The sequence below is a fragment of the Cotesia glomerata genome, linkage group LG4, assembly GCF_020080835.1.
Source record: "Cotesia glomerata isolate CgM1 linkage group LG4, MPM_Cglom_v2.3, whole genome shotgun sequence".
Taxonomy (NCBI): Eukaryota; Metazoa; Arthropoda; class Insecta; order Hymenoptera; family Braconidae; genus Cotesia; species Cotesia glomerata.
Genome location: NC_058161.1, coordinates 16,050,116 through 16,068,471, shown reverse-complemented (window position 1 = coordinate 16,068,471; position 18,356 = coordinate 16,050,116). Strand labels below are relative to the sequence as shown.

Below are 18,356 nucleotides of genomic sequence, written 5' to 3'. Positions count from 1 at the left end.
TATTTATTTATAGTTCACAAGTCACGGCAGTCACATAGTGACTGCAAGGTTGCTAGATATAATTATTGTAATTCATTAATTATGATCTTATCGTCATTACCATTGTTGTGATTTTTTAGATTCTGCCATTATTTAATCTAAAAATTAATTAATCAGTTTACAAAAATTATATAAAGAACTTTAATATTCATATTTCATGCCATAACTTAGTAAAAATAATTCAAAGCAGATATTTAATAACTATTTTTATTTACTAATAATTGTTTTGTTTTATTTTTAAATTATCATTTAATTTGTTTTTAGAATTAATAATGCTTACTAGATTTACTCTTTACGGCGCTATACTGAACTTTGATAAAAAAAAAACAACATGGCGCGTAACGGAAAATCGTGACGATTTTTTTTACATTGCTACAAAATTTCTCTCATACGTCGATAAAGAAGTTTCACTTCAAAAATTTTTTTTCAGTGTATAATATTTTGGTTTGGATCATTCAAATAATCTATAATTGGACTATTGCTACATCAGAGTATAAAAAAATCACCCTCTAAAAAATAAGGAGTTAGACCAATTGCTAAATAGATCGTCGATATGAGTTTGTAGCTAAGTAATCCATCATTTTCATCCAAGTCTGTACCCTTGAAAATACAACCCATACAATTGTTTCTGTCCGACTCCGTAGATATAAACTTTTTTATAAATTGTTGAACTTTAATCCGTTATTTATTAATAATTAGACGGTCAAAAATTTTTTTTTTATTTTTTTTTAAGCTCACAACAAATACATCAAGGGGACCCGGTGGTCTAGCGGCCTAAAATTTAAGCTGTTTTAAAAATATTCTTTCTATATGAAGGGAATGACTAATGCTTTCAAATTTTTTTTACACTTATTCTATTACTTATCAACTACACAAAAATGAAAATCAAAACAAAAAAAAGTTTTTTTAAATTAAAAAAATAGCGCTCAAGTCCCCCTCTCAAAAAAAAAATGGACCTGACTAGTGGAGGTAGATTAATCTCTCCCTCTGATCTGAAATGAAAAAATTTGATTGATTTTTAATTAGTATAAGTATAGTTATCGTCGGTACTCGAATGAAAAAAAAAAAAAAAATATTTGACAAAATGGCGCGTAGTTAAAAGTATTTTTTGAAAATGAATTTCAGATTTTTGCTTTTAACTAAGCGCCATTTTGTCAAATATTTTTTTTTTTTTTTTCATTCTAGTACCGACGGTAACTATACTTATACTAATTAAAAATTAATCATATTTTTTCATTTCAGATCAGAGGGAATCAATCTACCTCCACCAGTCAGGTCCATTTTTTTTTGAGAGAGGGACTTCAGCGCCATTTTTCTAATTAAAAAAAATTTTTTTTTGTTTTGATTTTCATTTTTGTGTTGTTGATAAGTAATAGAATAAGTGTAAAAAAATTTGAAAGCATTAGTCATTCCCTTCATATAGAAATAAAATATTAAAAATAGCTTAAATTTTAAGTTTAAAGACTGTCAGTCAAAATAGCTTAAATTTTAAGTTTAAAGACTGTCAGTTTTTTGCAAGTTTCTGAAAATTAGTTTTTTTTTTATAACTAAGAAACTGGTACAGAACTGTAGAGATCATATGTCATCAATTTTAAAAATCCAATTATTAATTGAATTTATCTCGGGCTAAAGGTGATCCATCGACTTCAAATTTTTAGGGTAATTGTATCATCATATCCTTAATAAGTATACAAAAGTTATGCCTTAACCACGATTACTACCTTAATTACAAACCCTAAAATTTCGAGTTGTCATAGCTCAATTCATTCTCAATGAAACTCAGGATTTATAGTAGAAATTTAACTGTAACTGACAGAGTTGACACGTATGTCAGTACAAATGCTAATGGTTTCAAGTTGGCACGTTCACATAGACTCGAAATATTGACGCTGACAGCATCGGCAAAGCGTGGTTTCCGACAAGTAGGAAGTTAACTGTTTTGTATGCTGACGAGAATTGTTAACCTACTCGTCTAAAACCATTTTGTTCCGTCTCTCGTCACAATATGATATTTATTTTTTATCAAAAGCCTGAAAATTGTATAACTGAGAACAAAGGCAAGCGAGACAAAAATATGGCTGATAAAAGATTTAACTCTGCCTCTATTTTTCATGAAATGCCGTTTTATTTAACTCGCTAGCTGCCATTTCGATTGGAGAACTCACTACATATTTTGTTGATTGAGTTTTTTGAATTACTATACACGGAGTAGGAAAATTAAAAGAATTTTAACGATTTTACTATCGTAATTTTTATTAAATAGAATAGTATAATGGTGGGCTGTACTTCTCATTTAATAATTTTTACGATCTACTACTATAAATTTTATTTAACAAATAATACTAGCAAGAGAGTTAATAAGACCAATACTTTACAATTCAACTATCGTAAAAATGGACAGTCGGTTTTTTTTAAAAGAAATTTTAGGGAGGGAGAAGGTAGGAGGTTGGACTCATTGGTAACTTTGCAGTAACCGAAAAAAACAAATCGGAATTTTCGTCCCGGAACCGAATCCAGAATTCTTAATTAGTAGCCAGTGACACTCCCTCTACGCTATCCGAGATAAACTACTATTGATGTCCTTCAGCATCTACATAAACTTGGAGTCTAGCGCTGTGCACAGCCAACACACACTAATTGAGAAATATTCCAATTCAACTATCGTAAAATTTTCTAGATTTAAATTATATCATTAATAAAAAAAAAGTTTTGACTCGTTTAAAAATTATGAGATGCGTATTTAGAGATTTAAAAAATTACAATTTATAAATCATTTCTTAAGGTACACGGAGAAAAAAATTTTGCTATAGGAACTCTATAGTAGTTAGTTAGTTGTAAAAGGTTCCAGTAGGTTAACGTATTCTTATAGTAACAATACCGTTTGGCTCCTGCAACTCTACATCGTTGAGCTCTGAGAGCTAAACGTTATTTACCTCTCACAACTCTACAGGATCGTTCTAAGACTATAACTAATTTTTGGAAGTCTGCTTATTAATTTTTTTTTACGATTTAGCATTGATAATTTAATAAATACATGCGGCAGAATGAATTTATATTGCCAACAATAATTGTATATGACAAATAAGAATAGTATTATAATAGAAATAAAATAATAATAGAACTTGTAACGTCCACGTTTTCAGAAATATAAATATCTAATTTGTCCCCGGCTCGAAATTTGCTCGCCGGAGTCCAGAGTCATAAACGGGGATCACATTATCAATAACAAAATATAAACAAAACACTTCATTTTAAATAAATCAAAAAAAAGGAAACCTCTTTATTGGCCTGATCATATTAATAAACGATATAAACAATATAAGCAAATTAAACAATATAAACAATACATTAGAATACTCTTTTCACACATATTGGCGGTTCAAAATCATTAACGCGGTTCAAAATCGAAACAATATAAGCAATATACACTAATACGATAGAAACTTTCTATCCAAACATACACGACGGTATTCACGGTTCAAACTTAAAAAAAAAAAAAAATCGCGTTCTCCAGTTCGTGGCGCTAGTGGGTCAATTTCCTACTTGGGATTCCCCCGGAGAAACGAGAGGATAGTCTCCAACTCCCTTCTCCCGCGGTGCTGCCACCCAGGTCCCCGAAGTCGAGGTATCTAGCCGACTTCCTCGACCTCCTAATCGCCGTCCCCAAGGATCGAGAGGATAGTCTCCAGCTCGATCCCACCTACACGACTATGATCACCTACCGTACCTCAGCTGAAGGCTTCGGCACGGGGAGAAGCACTTTCATCCGGTCGGTTCACGATACTTACCTGGGCCTTGGTCAGACACCAGGTAGAGTATCATCCTCTCGAATTACTTGGTGAAGAGTATTCAACCGAGTAATTCTCCCGAGAAAGAATTGCTCGCCTTATCGAGCCAAATTTTGGCGTTTATCATTTTCCCCCTAACTCTCTTGTAACGAACCGGAAGGGTCGTTTTAGACACCTGTCCGGTGTCCTCGAACTAGCATTCAAAAATAATTATTTATTATTTTAATCGTAATTTCCTTCATTTTCTATCCATTCGTTTCGTCAAATTCAAAATTCTTTATTATTTTAATCGCAATTTCTTTCATTCTATATCCATTCGTTGATTTTCCATACTAAATCTTGTTCGGAACTTAGAATAATTTGCCCAGTCTTTTAATTTCTTTTACAATTAATTCGCTCCGCTTCGTAATAATTTCTCACACGCTTAATTTCTTAATTTAATCATACCTTCGGTAACAATAATATAAAATTATTAACTAAATAAATACAATAATTAAATAATAATCACCGCACTAATAACAATAATTATTTCTATTAATTTTTAAGTACTTAATAAAAAAATAAACTAAAATACTCAAATACAAAAAGTAAAATCTGGGTCATAAACTTATATAACAAATAAAAATTATTTGTAAAATAAAAATATGGTCGTCACAAAATTATCTTATTTTCTTAATTATATCAATAAATATTGGACATAAAATCACTACCGTATATGCACAAGAAAAGATAAATAAATAAACGAAAAAAAATTTTATTTTGTGTTAAATTGGGTCTTTTTAATGTATTCCGATAACTTATTACTTATCACAATATATTCAACTAATAAATTAAATTAACAGTCACTGCAAATGAACCTTGAAAAACTATAAATACAAAACTGATCTAACGAAATTCAATTTGACAAAAAAAAAAAAAAAAAAAAAAAAAAACCTATTTCCTTAAATAAATAAATGGGGAACTTAATTGTCCTCATATATTTTTAATAATATGGATTAGTAACAAAATAATTCTGTTTGTCATTTTAGAAGATTATGAAATATGTCAGCGCACTCCACTACTGCGCAACGTAGAGCGCTCCCAACTATACCGTTTGGCTCTGAGAACGATCCCGTAGAGCTCTGAGAGCTCAACAACATTGAGTTATCAGAACTAAATGACATTTTGTTACTGTAACTCTACAACGAACAGTAAACTGTGTATAGTTGTGGTAACTCTACAGTTACGTTACCAGAACAAAATTTTTTTTTCCGTGTAGTTGTTGCGTGAAAGGCATTTCAACAGAAAATTATGAAATTTTTTTTATTGAAAGATAAATATATTAATAATTCACTACCAAAATTTCAGATCAATTGACCGCACCGTTTTTGAGTAATTAATTTTCTAAATTGCATCTTTTACACGTAGAGGTATTCGCTCCGAGTGAAGCCATGGTAGGGGAAATTAAATCGACTGAAGCGTTCACAGTGGTTACTTTCGGAGTTACGGGAGGCTATTATTCCTAAAATTGTAAGCAAGTACACGTGGAAGTATTTATTTTGTTTTAATTTTAATAAATTAAAAAAAAAATGAGACACCAGAGTTGTTGTGTCTCAAAAAATACCAGCAGAAATATTTACTGCATTCTTTTTTATTTTTTATCATTATACGTACTTGTTGTTGATTCGTTTAACTAAAAAACAAAACTGCAATTATTACACTGATAAAAGGATTTATTAACTATTAATAATTTAATTTATTTGAAGACAATAATTTAATTTATTAAACTTCAATAAATATTTTTTAACATTCAATAAATATTTATTTGGGAAGAAAGTACATTTATTAATAATTAATAACTATTTATTAATATTTAACGAATATTTATTGACAGTTAATAAGTATTTTGTTGAGTGAATTTGTTTTGCTTGTAATATCATATGATATGAAAATTGCTTATAAACAAAAATCATTTTTATAAATTATTTGCATTAATTATATTACATTATAATAACGTTTATTGTAAAATACCGAATTCTATCACAGCTCATAATTATCTTTTGTATTTTTAAATATTAAAAAGGTTAATTTATTTAGTGAATTGAATTATTATCATGTATTCCAGCTATAGGATTATAAAAAGTGTCAAAAGAAAATGGCTATTTTTGCTTTTCATTTTAAATAAATATTTGTTAACAGTTAAAAAATATTCATTAATAAACGATTCCTTCTATCGGTGTATAAAATTGTCACATATTTTTTATAACTTTTTTTTTACAATTATTTATAAAATTTATTTATTTTTATGTTTCTTGCCATTGACATACGTATAAAAACATACTCTGACAGCCTCCCGTAGTTCGTATTTTGACTGGCGCTGGAGTCACACTCATGTCGAGTCAAAATTCGAATTTTTTTGAAAAAATTTTTTTTTCTAATTTAATTTTTTCCTTGAATTCGGATTTTTAGACAAAATTTGTTTTATCACTGATCGAAAATTTTTTTTTTCTGGAAATTAAATATCTTTTTAATGTTGAATTTTTTCAAAATTTTTATTTCCGATCCTTCTCAAATTTTTATACATAAATACTCCCAAAATAGACTACCATCATATTAAAATGTTGATTGATTTTACTTTTTTTTTTTTTTTTTTTTACAAGCAATAGCAAAAAAAGACAACTTTTTTGGTTTTTGTTACTTAAAATTAACAACAATTGTTCAAAATTAATATCAATTGTCATATCGAATTTAGGTGTGTATTTAATGTGTATTTAGTGTGTATTTAGGTGCATATTTAGTGTAAGAGCCAACCTGCTTCCCAATTATGGCGTTCCGTTTGAGAATGAATTTTTTGTAAATAAACTGAAAAAAATTAATAGAAAAATGTTTAATTTTGTAATTTGAGTCTTGATTTATCATTCCTAATAACTTTTATAAATATATCTTTTATATCAAGCTCACGGAAAATTCCCAAAAATCGCCTATTTTTTAGCCGACGAACTAGACTACACCCTTAATACAACACCCTCAATACAATAATCTTTTGATAAAATTACGATAGTAAATTGTAAAAATTCTTTTCTAAACAGTAAATTTTCGTCTAAAACATTTAAAAGCTACTAGTAACACAAGTATAGTCCGACATTACGATAGTTGCATCGTAAATTTTCTTTTTTGAACAGTATAATGTATAAAATAAAATTTTTACTGAAACTTTTGTAGAACTTTGTACAAAAAGTCTCTGCTTATTTTTGGCGAAATTTCCAAGTTGGTTGATTTTGAAGGAAACAAGTTTTATATAATTCATCCCTCTCGATCTAAGGGTATTTTAACTCTAAAACTCCTTGCCTTACTTTGATATGCTGTCTGAACTTTACACCGCGCCTGTCTACTGTGAATGAATCTGGATTTAATTAGCATAGTTATGAACTTCCGTTGAAGTAATAAAATAAGTAGCAAATTATGTGATAATTTATAATAAACAAATAAGGGTTTGAATTTAAAGTCGGAATTGCAAAATTAAGATTTGAATCAAATTAGCTTTAGCTTGGTATATTATCACTACGGCCAATAAATTCAGGTTATGGGTGAGCCAATCTTAGAAAATAAAGGTTAAACCCTCGAGCACTTGCATGCTTCGTACTGTCGCCCTTACATTATCGCAGCCTCCTGGGGGCTTAGTGTTGTGTACGGGTTAAATTTTCATAGAGTAAGTTCTCGAGGGTTAAATTCTCCTGGATTTACTATTTACAGCAATTGCTTAAGCTCAGACATTCTGCCATTCAAGGTTGCTTAGTGTAGCTTAGGAGGTTGAGAAATTGAGAAATAAACATTTTATGGATGAAAACAAAAATATTATCTCAGTTGAATTTATAGAAGAATGCGCTCTAATGCGAAATGTTCTTGCTAACATTTTCTATTGAACAATCTCGTGGAAAAATTTACGGCATGAGCTGATTGTCTTTACGGAAACAAGTTTTTTTTAACATTTACAATTGAATTCATGAGAAAAATTATCGGACTGTATTGTAATAATGGAACGTTAGGACGCTGCTTTACTATTTATTACTGACAGCAATACTTTTAAAAATCTATGTGAGTAATATTTACCGGAGTCTCCAGTAAAATAAAAAAAATTTCTAACGCAGCTTACCCCACACATGGAATAAAATTATAATATAATTATATTATTAATAATATAATTAAAATATAATTAGATATATTGTTGTCAATAAAATAGTTTTGTTACAAATTTTATAAGTTTTATATTTAAAAAAAACTAGTTTAATAAGATTAAATATTTAATTAATGTTTTTTCCGCACGAAAAGAACAAGATTATACTGGATAACATTCCAAATTATACTTAGTGACGTTTATAGTAAAAAGAAATTTCAGATAGTAGCTAGTATAATCAAGATTATATACTGAGTTATATCTGGATTATACTGATTTTAATTTCCTATTTCCTCCGTAAAATCTCAAATTATACGGTGTAAGATTCCATTGGATACAATCCGAGGATTATATTCTGTAGAATTTGGATTATACTCAGTTGAATCTTGGATTATACCCAGTGATATCTCCTCGATTGGTTTTCTAGCGCCTGCACACAGCATTATTATATGACTATGAACAGGTTAGATTTTATTGTCACAAGTCTAAACATAAAAACATACGTCTTGTACACTTTTTTTTTTTAAGGTAAAAGACCCAATACCGGAACGACGAAGGGTACATGACTGGTTTTTATTACTTAGAAAATATTCAAATGGTTCATTAGTAATAATAATTCATCCAATCATATAGAATAAACATGTAGTTACATGAAAATAATTAAATTTATCAATTTTGTCGAATTTAATATTAAAAAAAACATGTTTTTTGAAAAATTCTAAAAGACCCAGTATCGGAGCACCTTAAATGCCTAGTCCCAATACCGGAATATGGTTGACCCAATACCGGAACGATAAATAAAACTAATTTTTTTAATCTAAAGAGTCCGCTTTTCGTAAGCTGGATTAATTAAATAATTATTTAACAAATCATAATACTTTATGTAAATTTTTCTGAATTTATAAAACGAATTTATAAAATGTTATCTTCGACTTAACTTTCGGCATCCTACTACTACCTATAAAAAATTAAGCAGTTAATTCAGAACTCAAATGACATGTATGCATAGTGAAACTAACAATAATTATTTAATATTAAAAAATCAAATAAATTTTTACTAAAAATCAAAAAAAAAAAAAAAATAAACGATTCGAGGTTATACTTGACGAAACTTATGTAAAAAAGAAAATTTCAAAACAGAAATTTGCTTTTGTTCTTCAAGTTAAAATTTACGAATATTTGAAACAATTTTTATAATAAAATTACTTTCTGTATTAAATGTTATTTCACAAAAACTTTTGTTGTTGTGCTTGATGTAAACAATCAACACAGTATATATCGTAAATGTAAATAAATAATATCAATATGGCTGACTGTTCCGATACTGGGTATTAGCTCATTTCGGGTGTACCAATAGACGAACAGTAAATTTTAAATAACAATAGGATCTATTTTGTATTATCAATTAATTGCATCGAATTCTTAGTATTTGTATTAATACATAAAAAAAAAATTATAGTGAAAAGTATTTCCATTAGGTTTCTATGAGCTTAAGATCATCGAGTGATTTCTTAGCAAAACCATTAAGAGACCTTGATAAGTCAAAAATCTAAGACTATTGACATCATTAACATTTTTTTTCAATATTTCCAATATAATTTAAAGTTTCATTCATATTTTATTATGTAAAAAAAAGATTGAGGTTTCTAATAAAGAAAAGTTTGTTTAATTTGATTGAGTACGAGATAAAATATAAAATAATAATTGTCAAATCGTTCCGGTATTGGGTCTTTTACCTTATACCTTGTAATTTTAATAATTATAACGGCTATAAAACATATTGTTACATAGCACAAAATATAAATGTTCACACACCAATTAATGCACCGATTATATTTTTTTAATGTTCAATATACTGATAATTGACTATAATTCACAAATTGTAAACAGTACTTCACGCGCAGGCACTAGAAAGAAAATGGCGCAGATATCACTGGGTATAATCCAAGATTCTACTGAGTATAATCCAAATTCTACAGGATACAATCTCAAATTATATCCAGTGGAATTTTACGGGGTTCAATCTGAGATTTTACTGGGGAAAATGGAAGATTACAATGAGTAAATTCCAGATGTCACTAAGTATAATCTAGATTATACTAGCTACTATCTGAAATTTCTTTTCACTACAGATGTCACTGAGTATAATTTGAAATGTTATCCAGTGTAATCGTGTTTTTTCCGTGTTTGTTTCATATTTTTTTTCCGATAATTTCATAGCTAAGAACATTTTCGATTGGTACTTTCTTCTGAAATTATACTGTAATATTTATATAACATCCGGTATAAAATTAAAAAAATTCCTTATTGAAACTTATCACCAATTTCTTGATAATATGTATGTTGTTTACAAAATATTTTCTGTAACTTTAAATGCAAAATACAAATCGCGAAGCTATTATTTGAGGTAAAAGCCCTAATTATTGACGGGGGTCTAAATATTGACACCCTAAATTATTTTTAAGTATATTAAATTATCTGTAATAAGAATAACGATCAAATAAATTTTTATTGAATTCTAATTAATTAAAAAATTGAAAAAAATCACATTCAGTTCAAAATATTAAATATTAATTATTAAAAAAAAATAAAGTTAGCACCAGTTCATTAAATCAGCTTACGAGCGTCTATTTTCTTAACAACTTTAGTTAGAAAAGCATTTTTTTTAACTGCCGAGTTTAAATTAATTGTTTCATGTAATTATATGATCTATTTTTTTTTTAATTAACAATATATGAAATATTTATAAAATTAAATAATCGAAATTAATTGTATGCTTTATGATATTTAAATAATGGGAGTCAATAACTAGTTCATAATTTTTATGGTGAATCCCATATTGACAGCCAGTCGACAGCGCTATGACGCCTTTTTAAGTATAAAATACGTTATATACGCGATTATATTCAAGGCTTTTAACTGTCAAATAACTCGGCGTGTTTTAGTGTTAAATAAGTTTTTAAATAAATTGTTATATTTTTCATAATAATTATTCATTCATAGAAATTATTATTAATTAACTTTAATAATATTGATTACTTTATATCAAGTTTTTGATAAATAACAATATACCAAATGATTCGACGCATGTGCAGTAGGGGCGTCAATAATTGGGGTTACGGTACGTCAATAATTAGATCAATCAGTTTTTTAACCCGTCAATAATTGGTGTATCCAGATCATATATTTAATTATTTAAAATTAATTAGTAAATATCACTGATTATCATTTTAAAAAAAGAAATTGATTAGTTAAAACATTACTGAAGACATTACCACAAACAAAATTCATCGATATTTATATTTGATTGCTTAAAAAAAATGAAATCATAACTTTGTCTCTTATAGCGTCAATAATTGGGGCTTTTACCTTACATGTTAATTTAAAAATTTATAAGTAGCTGTAACATTGACCATATAATAAATTTAAACCTGCGCAATTAAACATAAACGAGTCTGATTGTCTTCTTAAAACTTTCTCTAAATTAACTTCATTTATAAAATTTTTGCTAGAGTTAAACTTAAGTTGCTAAGTCATAATCTTGATTGAAATTATAATTAGCATTAACAATAGAAGTAAAAGCAGGTACATACAAAGAAACAACAAGAACACAAAAACCGACAGCAGAAATCTTTGTTCTAACTTAATAGCCTTTGTAACAACCAGTTTTAAAACTCAGGGAAGAATGTACAATTGGATACTCTTGTTGTTATTTAGAATATACATAAATGTACAACATAAAAAAAAAACTAAAAAGCTTAAAGTACTAACAAACAAAACAAATATTACTTACCACGCCAGCTTGCTTTTATCGGACACGTGATTGTCTGATTTCGAATAAGATACGCATTTAGTGTTGTGAGGCTCGGGCTCTTTCTTAACGTCGCCTCGTCATTTTTCCATACGTAAGTAATTGCTGTTTGTTCATAGGAAACTGAAAATATTACAATGTTGGAGATAATATAAAAATTATAATTTTGTAAATCAATATTTTATAAATAAGAAATTTATTTATTGGAATAAAAAATCGATAGTTAAGCCAAAAGAAAATTTTCCATAATCGACAGAGTTAATCTAATAATATTAAAGCTACTAGCGCCACCAGTTTTTTCTTTTACAGAATCACCTGAGCGCACCACATCTAGAGCGTGTGAATACTTAATACTTGCAGCTTTACATTCTACAGCTTGGTGCATTGTTATTCTTTTATTAGGTTATTAATAAACTATAATAACACGAAGCTTTTGTTTTCTAACGTATACGCGAGAAAATCAAAAAAAGTTTTATGAAGTTACTGTAACTACTTGAATCATAACTCGCTTGCTTGTAGTTTCAGGACTTTTGCATCAGAATTAAGTTTTTTCAGAAAAATTTTTATCATAAAAAAAATTATTACTTGGGTTAGATACTTACTGCTCTCAATAGCAAACGAACATTGCGGGTCATCGAACGGAAATATATTGAGTCTACCTTGACAAGAAAGGATAAGATGACGCCTGTAATCAAAGTAAAATTTTATTTATTAAAAAAATAGCAAGCTTATGTGATAAATTGAGAAAATAATAATGATTTTATAGCCAATGATATTTTTATCAACATTGGTAATAATAATGATATTGATCGGGACATCCCTGACGGATCCAAAGTGCGGTAGAGTACGGTAATGTACGGCAAATTTACGGTAGGGTACGGTACATACAGTTATTTACCTAATACACTATGACACCGTAAATTACGGAGATTGTACGGCAAAGTACCGCGATTGTACTGTAATTTACCGTTATTGTACGGTAAAATACTATAATTATCCGGTAGAATACTATAATTATCCAGTAAAAAAATACTGTTTTTGTACGTTAAAGTACCATAATTGTATGGTAATGTACCGTAATTATACGGTAACTTATCGCAAAAATAAGGTATATATGACGGTAGGTTACCATTGGAATACGATGTTGTGGAAAGTTCAGAAGTATATATTCTACCGTATTTTTACCGTACGCTACCGTAATTGTATCGTAATTTTACCGTTCTATATCGTATTTTCACCGTTTTTCACTGTACGTTACAGTGTTTTACGGTTTGTACTGTGCAAGTAGAATGCTACTGTAATCTACGGTGGCCATACGGTATATCGACCGTATTTTTACCGTATGATACCGTAATTCTACACAGAAAAAAAGAATTAATCGTCTCAAATAAATCAATTTATGATAAATTGAGAAAATAATAATGATTTTATAGCCAATGATATTTTTATCAACATTGGTAGTAATAATGATATAGATCGGGACATCCCTGACGGATCCAAAGTGCAGTAGAGTACGACAAATTTACGGTAGGGTACGGTACATACAGTTATTTACCTAATACAATATGACACCGTAAATTACGGAGATTGTATGGCAAAGTACCGCGATTGTACTGTAATTTACCGTTATTGTACGGTAAGATACCGTGATTGTACGGTAAAATACTATAATTATCCGGTAAAAAAGTACGGTTTTTGTACGTTAAAGTACCATAATTGTATGGTGATGTACGGTAATTATACGGTAACTTATCGCAAAAATAAGGTATATTTGACGGTAGATTACCATTGGAATACGATATTGCGGAAAGTTCAGAAGTATATATTCAACCGTATTTTCACCGTACGCTACCGTAATTGTATCGTAATTTTACCGTTCTATACCGTATTTTCACCGTTTTTTACTGTACGTTACAGTGTTTTACGGTTTCTACTGTGCAAGTAGAATGCTACTGTAATCTACGGTGGCCATACGGTATATCGACCGTATTTTTACCGTATGATACCGTAATTCTACACAGAAAAAAAGAATTATTTGTCTCAAATAAATCAATTTATTTGAGTCATTTTTTTAAATATTTCTTACGACAACCATATATATTTGGTACAAGTAAATATAACAGTTGACTCGAATTATTTTATTATTTGTCAGAAATATATCATTTATTTATGGTAAAGATGCTAAATTTGTCCGAAACAACGACATCTTTGGCATTAAAACTCTCAACTATTGCTCTCATGACGTCACTAGAACGTTGAAAACAAAACTTGAATGTTTTGATTGCAACTTAAGCTACATCGACGTTTCAAAAAATAGTTTATTTGCATACATAATATAATGTTTGCATAGATAATATTAATTAATAACTAATTCATTAATTGGGAATTAAAAAAAGTCATACCTAACCTATATGGTAAGGTGCTTAAAATATTATATTTTATGAAAATAAGTCTAAATTATCCTTAACCTATAATTAACACTTTCATTATTAAATACAATTAAATATTTAATTATTCAACTAAAAGAATAAAAAATAATTTTTTTTTCATTTTAAAGCCATTATAATTTCTGAAAATTGATAAAAATAATTAAGCAGATATTTAATAATTTGTAGAACTTTTGTTAACAAATAAATTATGGCAAAAAAAATAAGAGAAAAAAATTGACATGGAGAAATTTTAAAAAATTAAAAATGCAATTTTTAAAAAATAATTTTTTTGGAATTTATCTATTAAATAAAATTAAAAATTGGTCAAGTGACAGCTAACTTTAATGTTACAATAAATTTCAAAAGTTCATTATTGTCGTCAACTATGATTTATTTACCAAAAATAAACCATATCTTTACCATGAATAAACTATTTATTTGACACAAATAAATCGCTCAAATATATTATATATTTACCAGAAATAAATATTTATTTGGCCATATCCAACGATCTTATATATTTGGCTCAAATAAATCTTATTTCGATCAAATATTTCTTTTTTTCCCCTAATAATTTTGAGAATGATAATGACATTCATGATGATATCGATATCCATCATGATTTATGATACTGATGATAATATTGATTATTACAGTGACAGTGATATTCATCATGATTTATGATATTGGTCGTAATATCATTATATTATTGATAGTGATATTCATTATAATATTGGTAATGACATTCATCATGATATTAATATTAATATTCATCATGATTTATAAACTGTGATATTGATGGTAACATAAATCATTATTATATTGATAGTGATATTTGCTATGATATTGATAATAATATTCATCATTAATTCGCGACCCAAATACCAAAAGAGCGCATATTAATTTATACGTCCTTTTGGCTTTGCAGTGCCAAAAGGGCGTATAAATTATTTTTTTTTTTTTTACTAAAAATAAATTTCCAAAGCCAAAAGGGCATTAAATTTTATTTTAGAGTTAAATTTTATATTTCAGAGCAAAATTGAAAGTTTTTTTACACGCCCTTTTAGCTTTAGGCTAAACTTTTTCTAAAGCCAAAAGGGCGTATGTTTTGAGATATGCCCTTTTGGCATTAGTACATTGAAAGATTTTTTTTCACAAATCTTTACGTTTTGAGCAGTTCTAAGTTGAATGGCGAAAAAACAATTTTTTATACGCCTTTTTGGCATAAAACCTTATCTAGCTGCTATAATATGCCCTTTTGGCATTTGGGTCGCGATTTATGATTCATGATATTAGTAATCGTGATATTGATGAATTCGAAGCCCTATAATTATTTTTAACTACACGGAAAGAAAATTATGGGAACTATTCCTATATCATTATGGGAACTAATCCCATAATATTATGGGAACTATTCCTATAATATTATGGGAATGGTTCCCATAATGCTATAGGAATCATTCCTATACTATTATAGAAATGGTTTCCATAAATTATGGGAACCATTCCCATAATAGTATAGGAATGGTTCCCACAACATGAAGGTTTAAATCCTACATGGAAAAAAAAAATTGGGGCTGCCGCATAATACATTCCTGTGGAAGATACATGACTTTCATATGACAGCAACATGATTTTCATGTGGCAGGCAACAATAGTTGAAACAACAATAATGATTAAATAATAACACCGGCACACAAAAAAAAAAAAGTTGTCTGTACTTGGGACGCGCCACATATATTCCCATGTAATTTGACCCGCTGAACCCGAATTTGAGGTCCGTTTGGCCCCTACACCCTAGGATTTTGAGAAAACTGTAAAAAACCGAAAAAAAACGGGAAAAGTTGGGGTTGTTTTGATTGAAAAATTTTTTTAGATTCGAACTATACATGATTTTCATGTATTTCGATCTGCTTTATACTTATCTGAAGTGTACTCAGACCAGCAGCCATTAAAAGTCTAAGTAAATCCCGAAAAACCCATGAAAATTGCGAAAAAAAACAAAAAATTCCCAATATTGTGATAAAAAAAAATGTATTGAGCTAAATATATGATGATTTTCATGTAGGTTTATCGACGACATATAAATCTCCAACTTTTATAACTCAGACGTCTCGAAAACATCAAACAAATGTGCAAAAAACCCCGAAAATTGGAAAAATCAAATGTAATATAATAAAAATCGAGTTATTATTCAAAATAAATAAAAAATCATATCATTCGATCTGTGGTGCATAAAAAGTATTTCGTCTTAAGACTTAAAAAAAATTAATTTTTTCGGAAAATATCATCAAAACCCTTTGGATTTGAATTTTAATTCGTTCTCCGCTTATATCTCACCCTTTTATCTTCAAACGTCCTGCATAAAGGGTTTCTCTTTCGTTTCCTCTCTTCTTCGGGTAAATCTCTCTTCAGAGTCCAACAATGATCTACCATCATATTGACATCCACTCATGTTTTGATGGAATGTTTCTTCTCTTTCTTCACTGAAATTACCAAGATTTTCAGGAAAGTGTGAAAGATGAGATTGTAAATAGTGCAATTTTGTATTCACATTCCCTAAAAACTTTCGAGATCCTTCCTTGAAACTTCCTCAGGCGGCTCTCTCTCAATCTTGTGCATCTCATACTCAAGATTAGCATCCTGGAATTGAGTCCGAATTTGGGGTACATAAAAAATTCCTTCTTTCAATTTATTGTCACTTATAGCTGGAAATTTTTCGTCCAAGTACTTAACACAGTTGCCATTTTTATCGAGAGCTTTGACAAAATGCTTCATAAGGTCAAGCTTGATATAAAGTGGTGGCAGCAAGTACTTGTAAGGATTAATGAGAGATTCTCGCATAACGTTGTGAGAACCATGATTCAAATTCTTTCTTGTTGGCCGTTCTTTTCTACTGTAGGAATTTTCCGATCGTGACTATCCTACAAACATACAAGAAGGGATATATTGTGAACCAGATTGTTGGCTTAACTAGTGTAGCAATTTTCAGATCACCACAAACTTTTCAATGATTTTTGGTCAAATGAGCTACTGGAGTCGGTGCTTTGAGACTTCGCTTAGACAAAGCAATGAAAAACTTTCACTCCTCGTCCTGAAAGTGTTCGGCTTTAACTCATCAATCAAACTTCTTACATCTGAACAGTCCACTAATGAATTTTCGCCGTTTTAAAAATGTTATCAGATTTTTTTTTCCCTATCACGATAAAAATAAGCTGTTGTATTTTTAGTTAATAAATTTTTTTTTCTTTAAGCTGATGTTTCAGGGTTTTCACTTCTAGGAACTTTTTAGGCTCAGAATCGATTTCTTGCTTAAATGCTTGTGCCTGTAACCAGGGCACCTCCACGTGGTGACGGCGGGCAACAGGACCGTCTGGCATAGTCCCTGGGTTAACGGCTTGAATGCCGTCATGGCAGGACAAAGTAATAAGTGTTTTACGATGCAGGGACCCGGAATCCCAGTATCGGCGTCTGGTCAGAGTGAGAAAGCAGGCTCGCAGGCGTCGTCATCAAGTGACTGCAGCTCTTCATTAGTGGGTGACTTGGCTTCTGAAGCGTTTAATATGACAAGAAGTGTCTCTCACATATGTAACAAAACTCCAATTGCTTCTGTTACATATGTGGAGAATTTGAAGTAACGAAAAGTCGTAGATCTTTTTCAAACAAATTGAAAAATGTCTACGAAACCTGCTTCGGTATCCAGATTACGAACTGGGAAGCAACTTGGGTACCACATTCACTTTGCAATCGGTGTCACACGATGCTTACTCGTTGGGAGCAGACGAAAAGTAAACAGTGCTTGAAATTTTCAAAACCTGTGATTTGGTCTGCACCAACGAGTCAAAAAAACTGCTATTTTTGCACGACGGAAGTTTCAGGTTTTTCTTCGACAACCAAACATAAAATTCAATATGCCAACGTAACATCAGTTGTGCCAGCAGAAAAAGTTTTGAATGTCGAAGAACCTGCAGCTCCTGAACCAGTGAATGAACATGAAGAGATGGAAGTTGAAGATAACTTTGAAGAAATCGATCCTGAACCCGAAGAGATCCATTCTGAGGATGAAGAATACATCCCGAGAGGTGTTCCTAGAAGTAAAGACCCTGAAGTCTTCGATCAACTTGAATTGAATGACC

At 29.5% G+C, this 18,356-nt stretch overlaps 1 protein-coding gene across 19 annotated transcripts in view; it reads right to left on the bottom strand.

Annotated features, from left to right (window-relative positions):
• Nucleotides 1–18,356, bottom strand: part of LOC123263674 (glutamate-gated chloride channel) — a 168,465-nt gene that overhangs the window by 30,828 nt on the left and 119,281 nt on the right. For all 19 annotated transcript variants that reach the window (XM_044726600.1, XM_044726598.1, XM_044726602.1 and 16 more), the window contains 2 exons: nt 12,394–12,476; nt 11,774–11,914 (listed from right to left, as the gene is read on the bottom strand). In XM_044726600.1, coding sequence (XP_044582535.1) covers nt 11,774–11,914; nt 12,394–12,476 — 224 coding nt within the window. The remainder of the gene's footprint in view (nt 1–11,773; nt 11,915–12,393; nt 12,477–18,356) is intronic.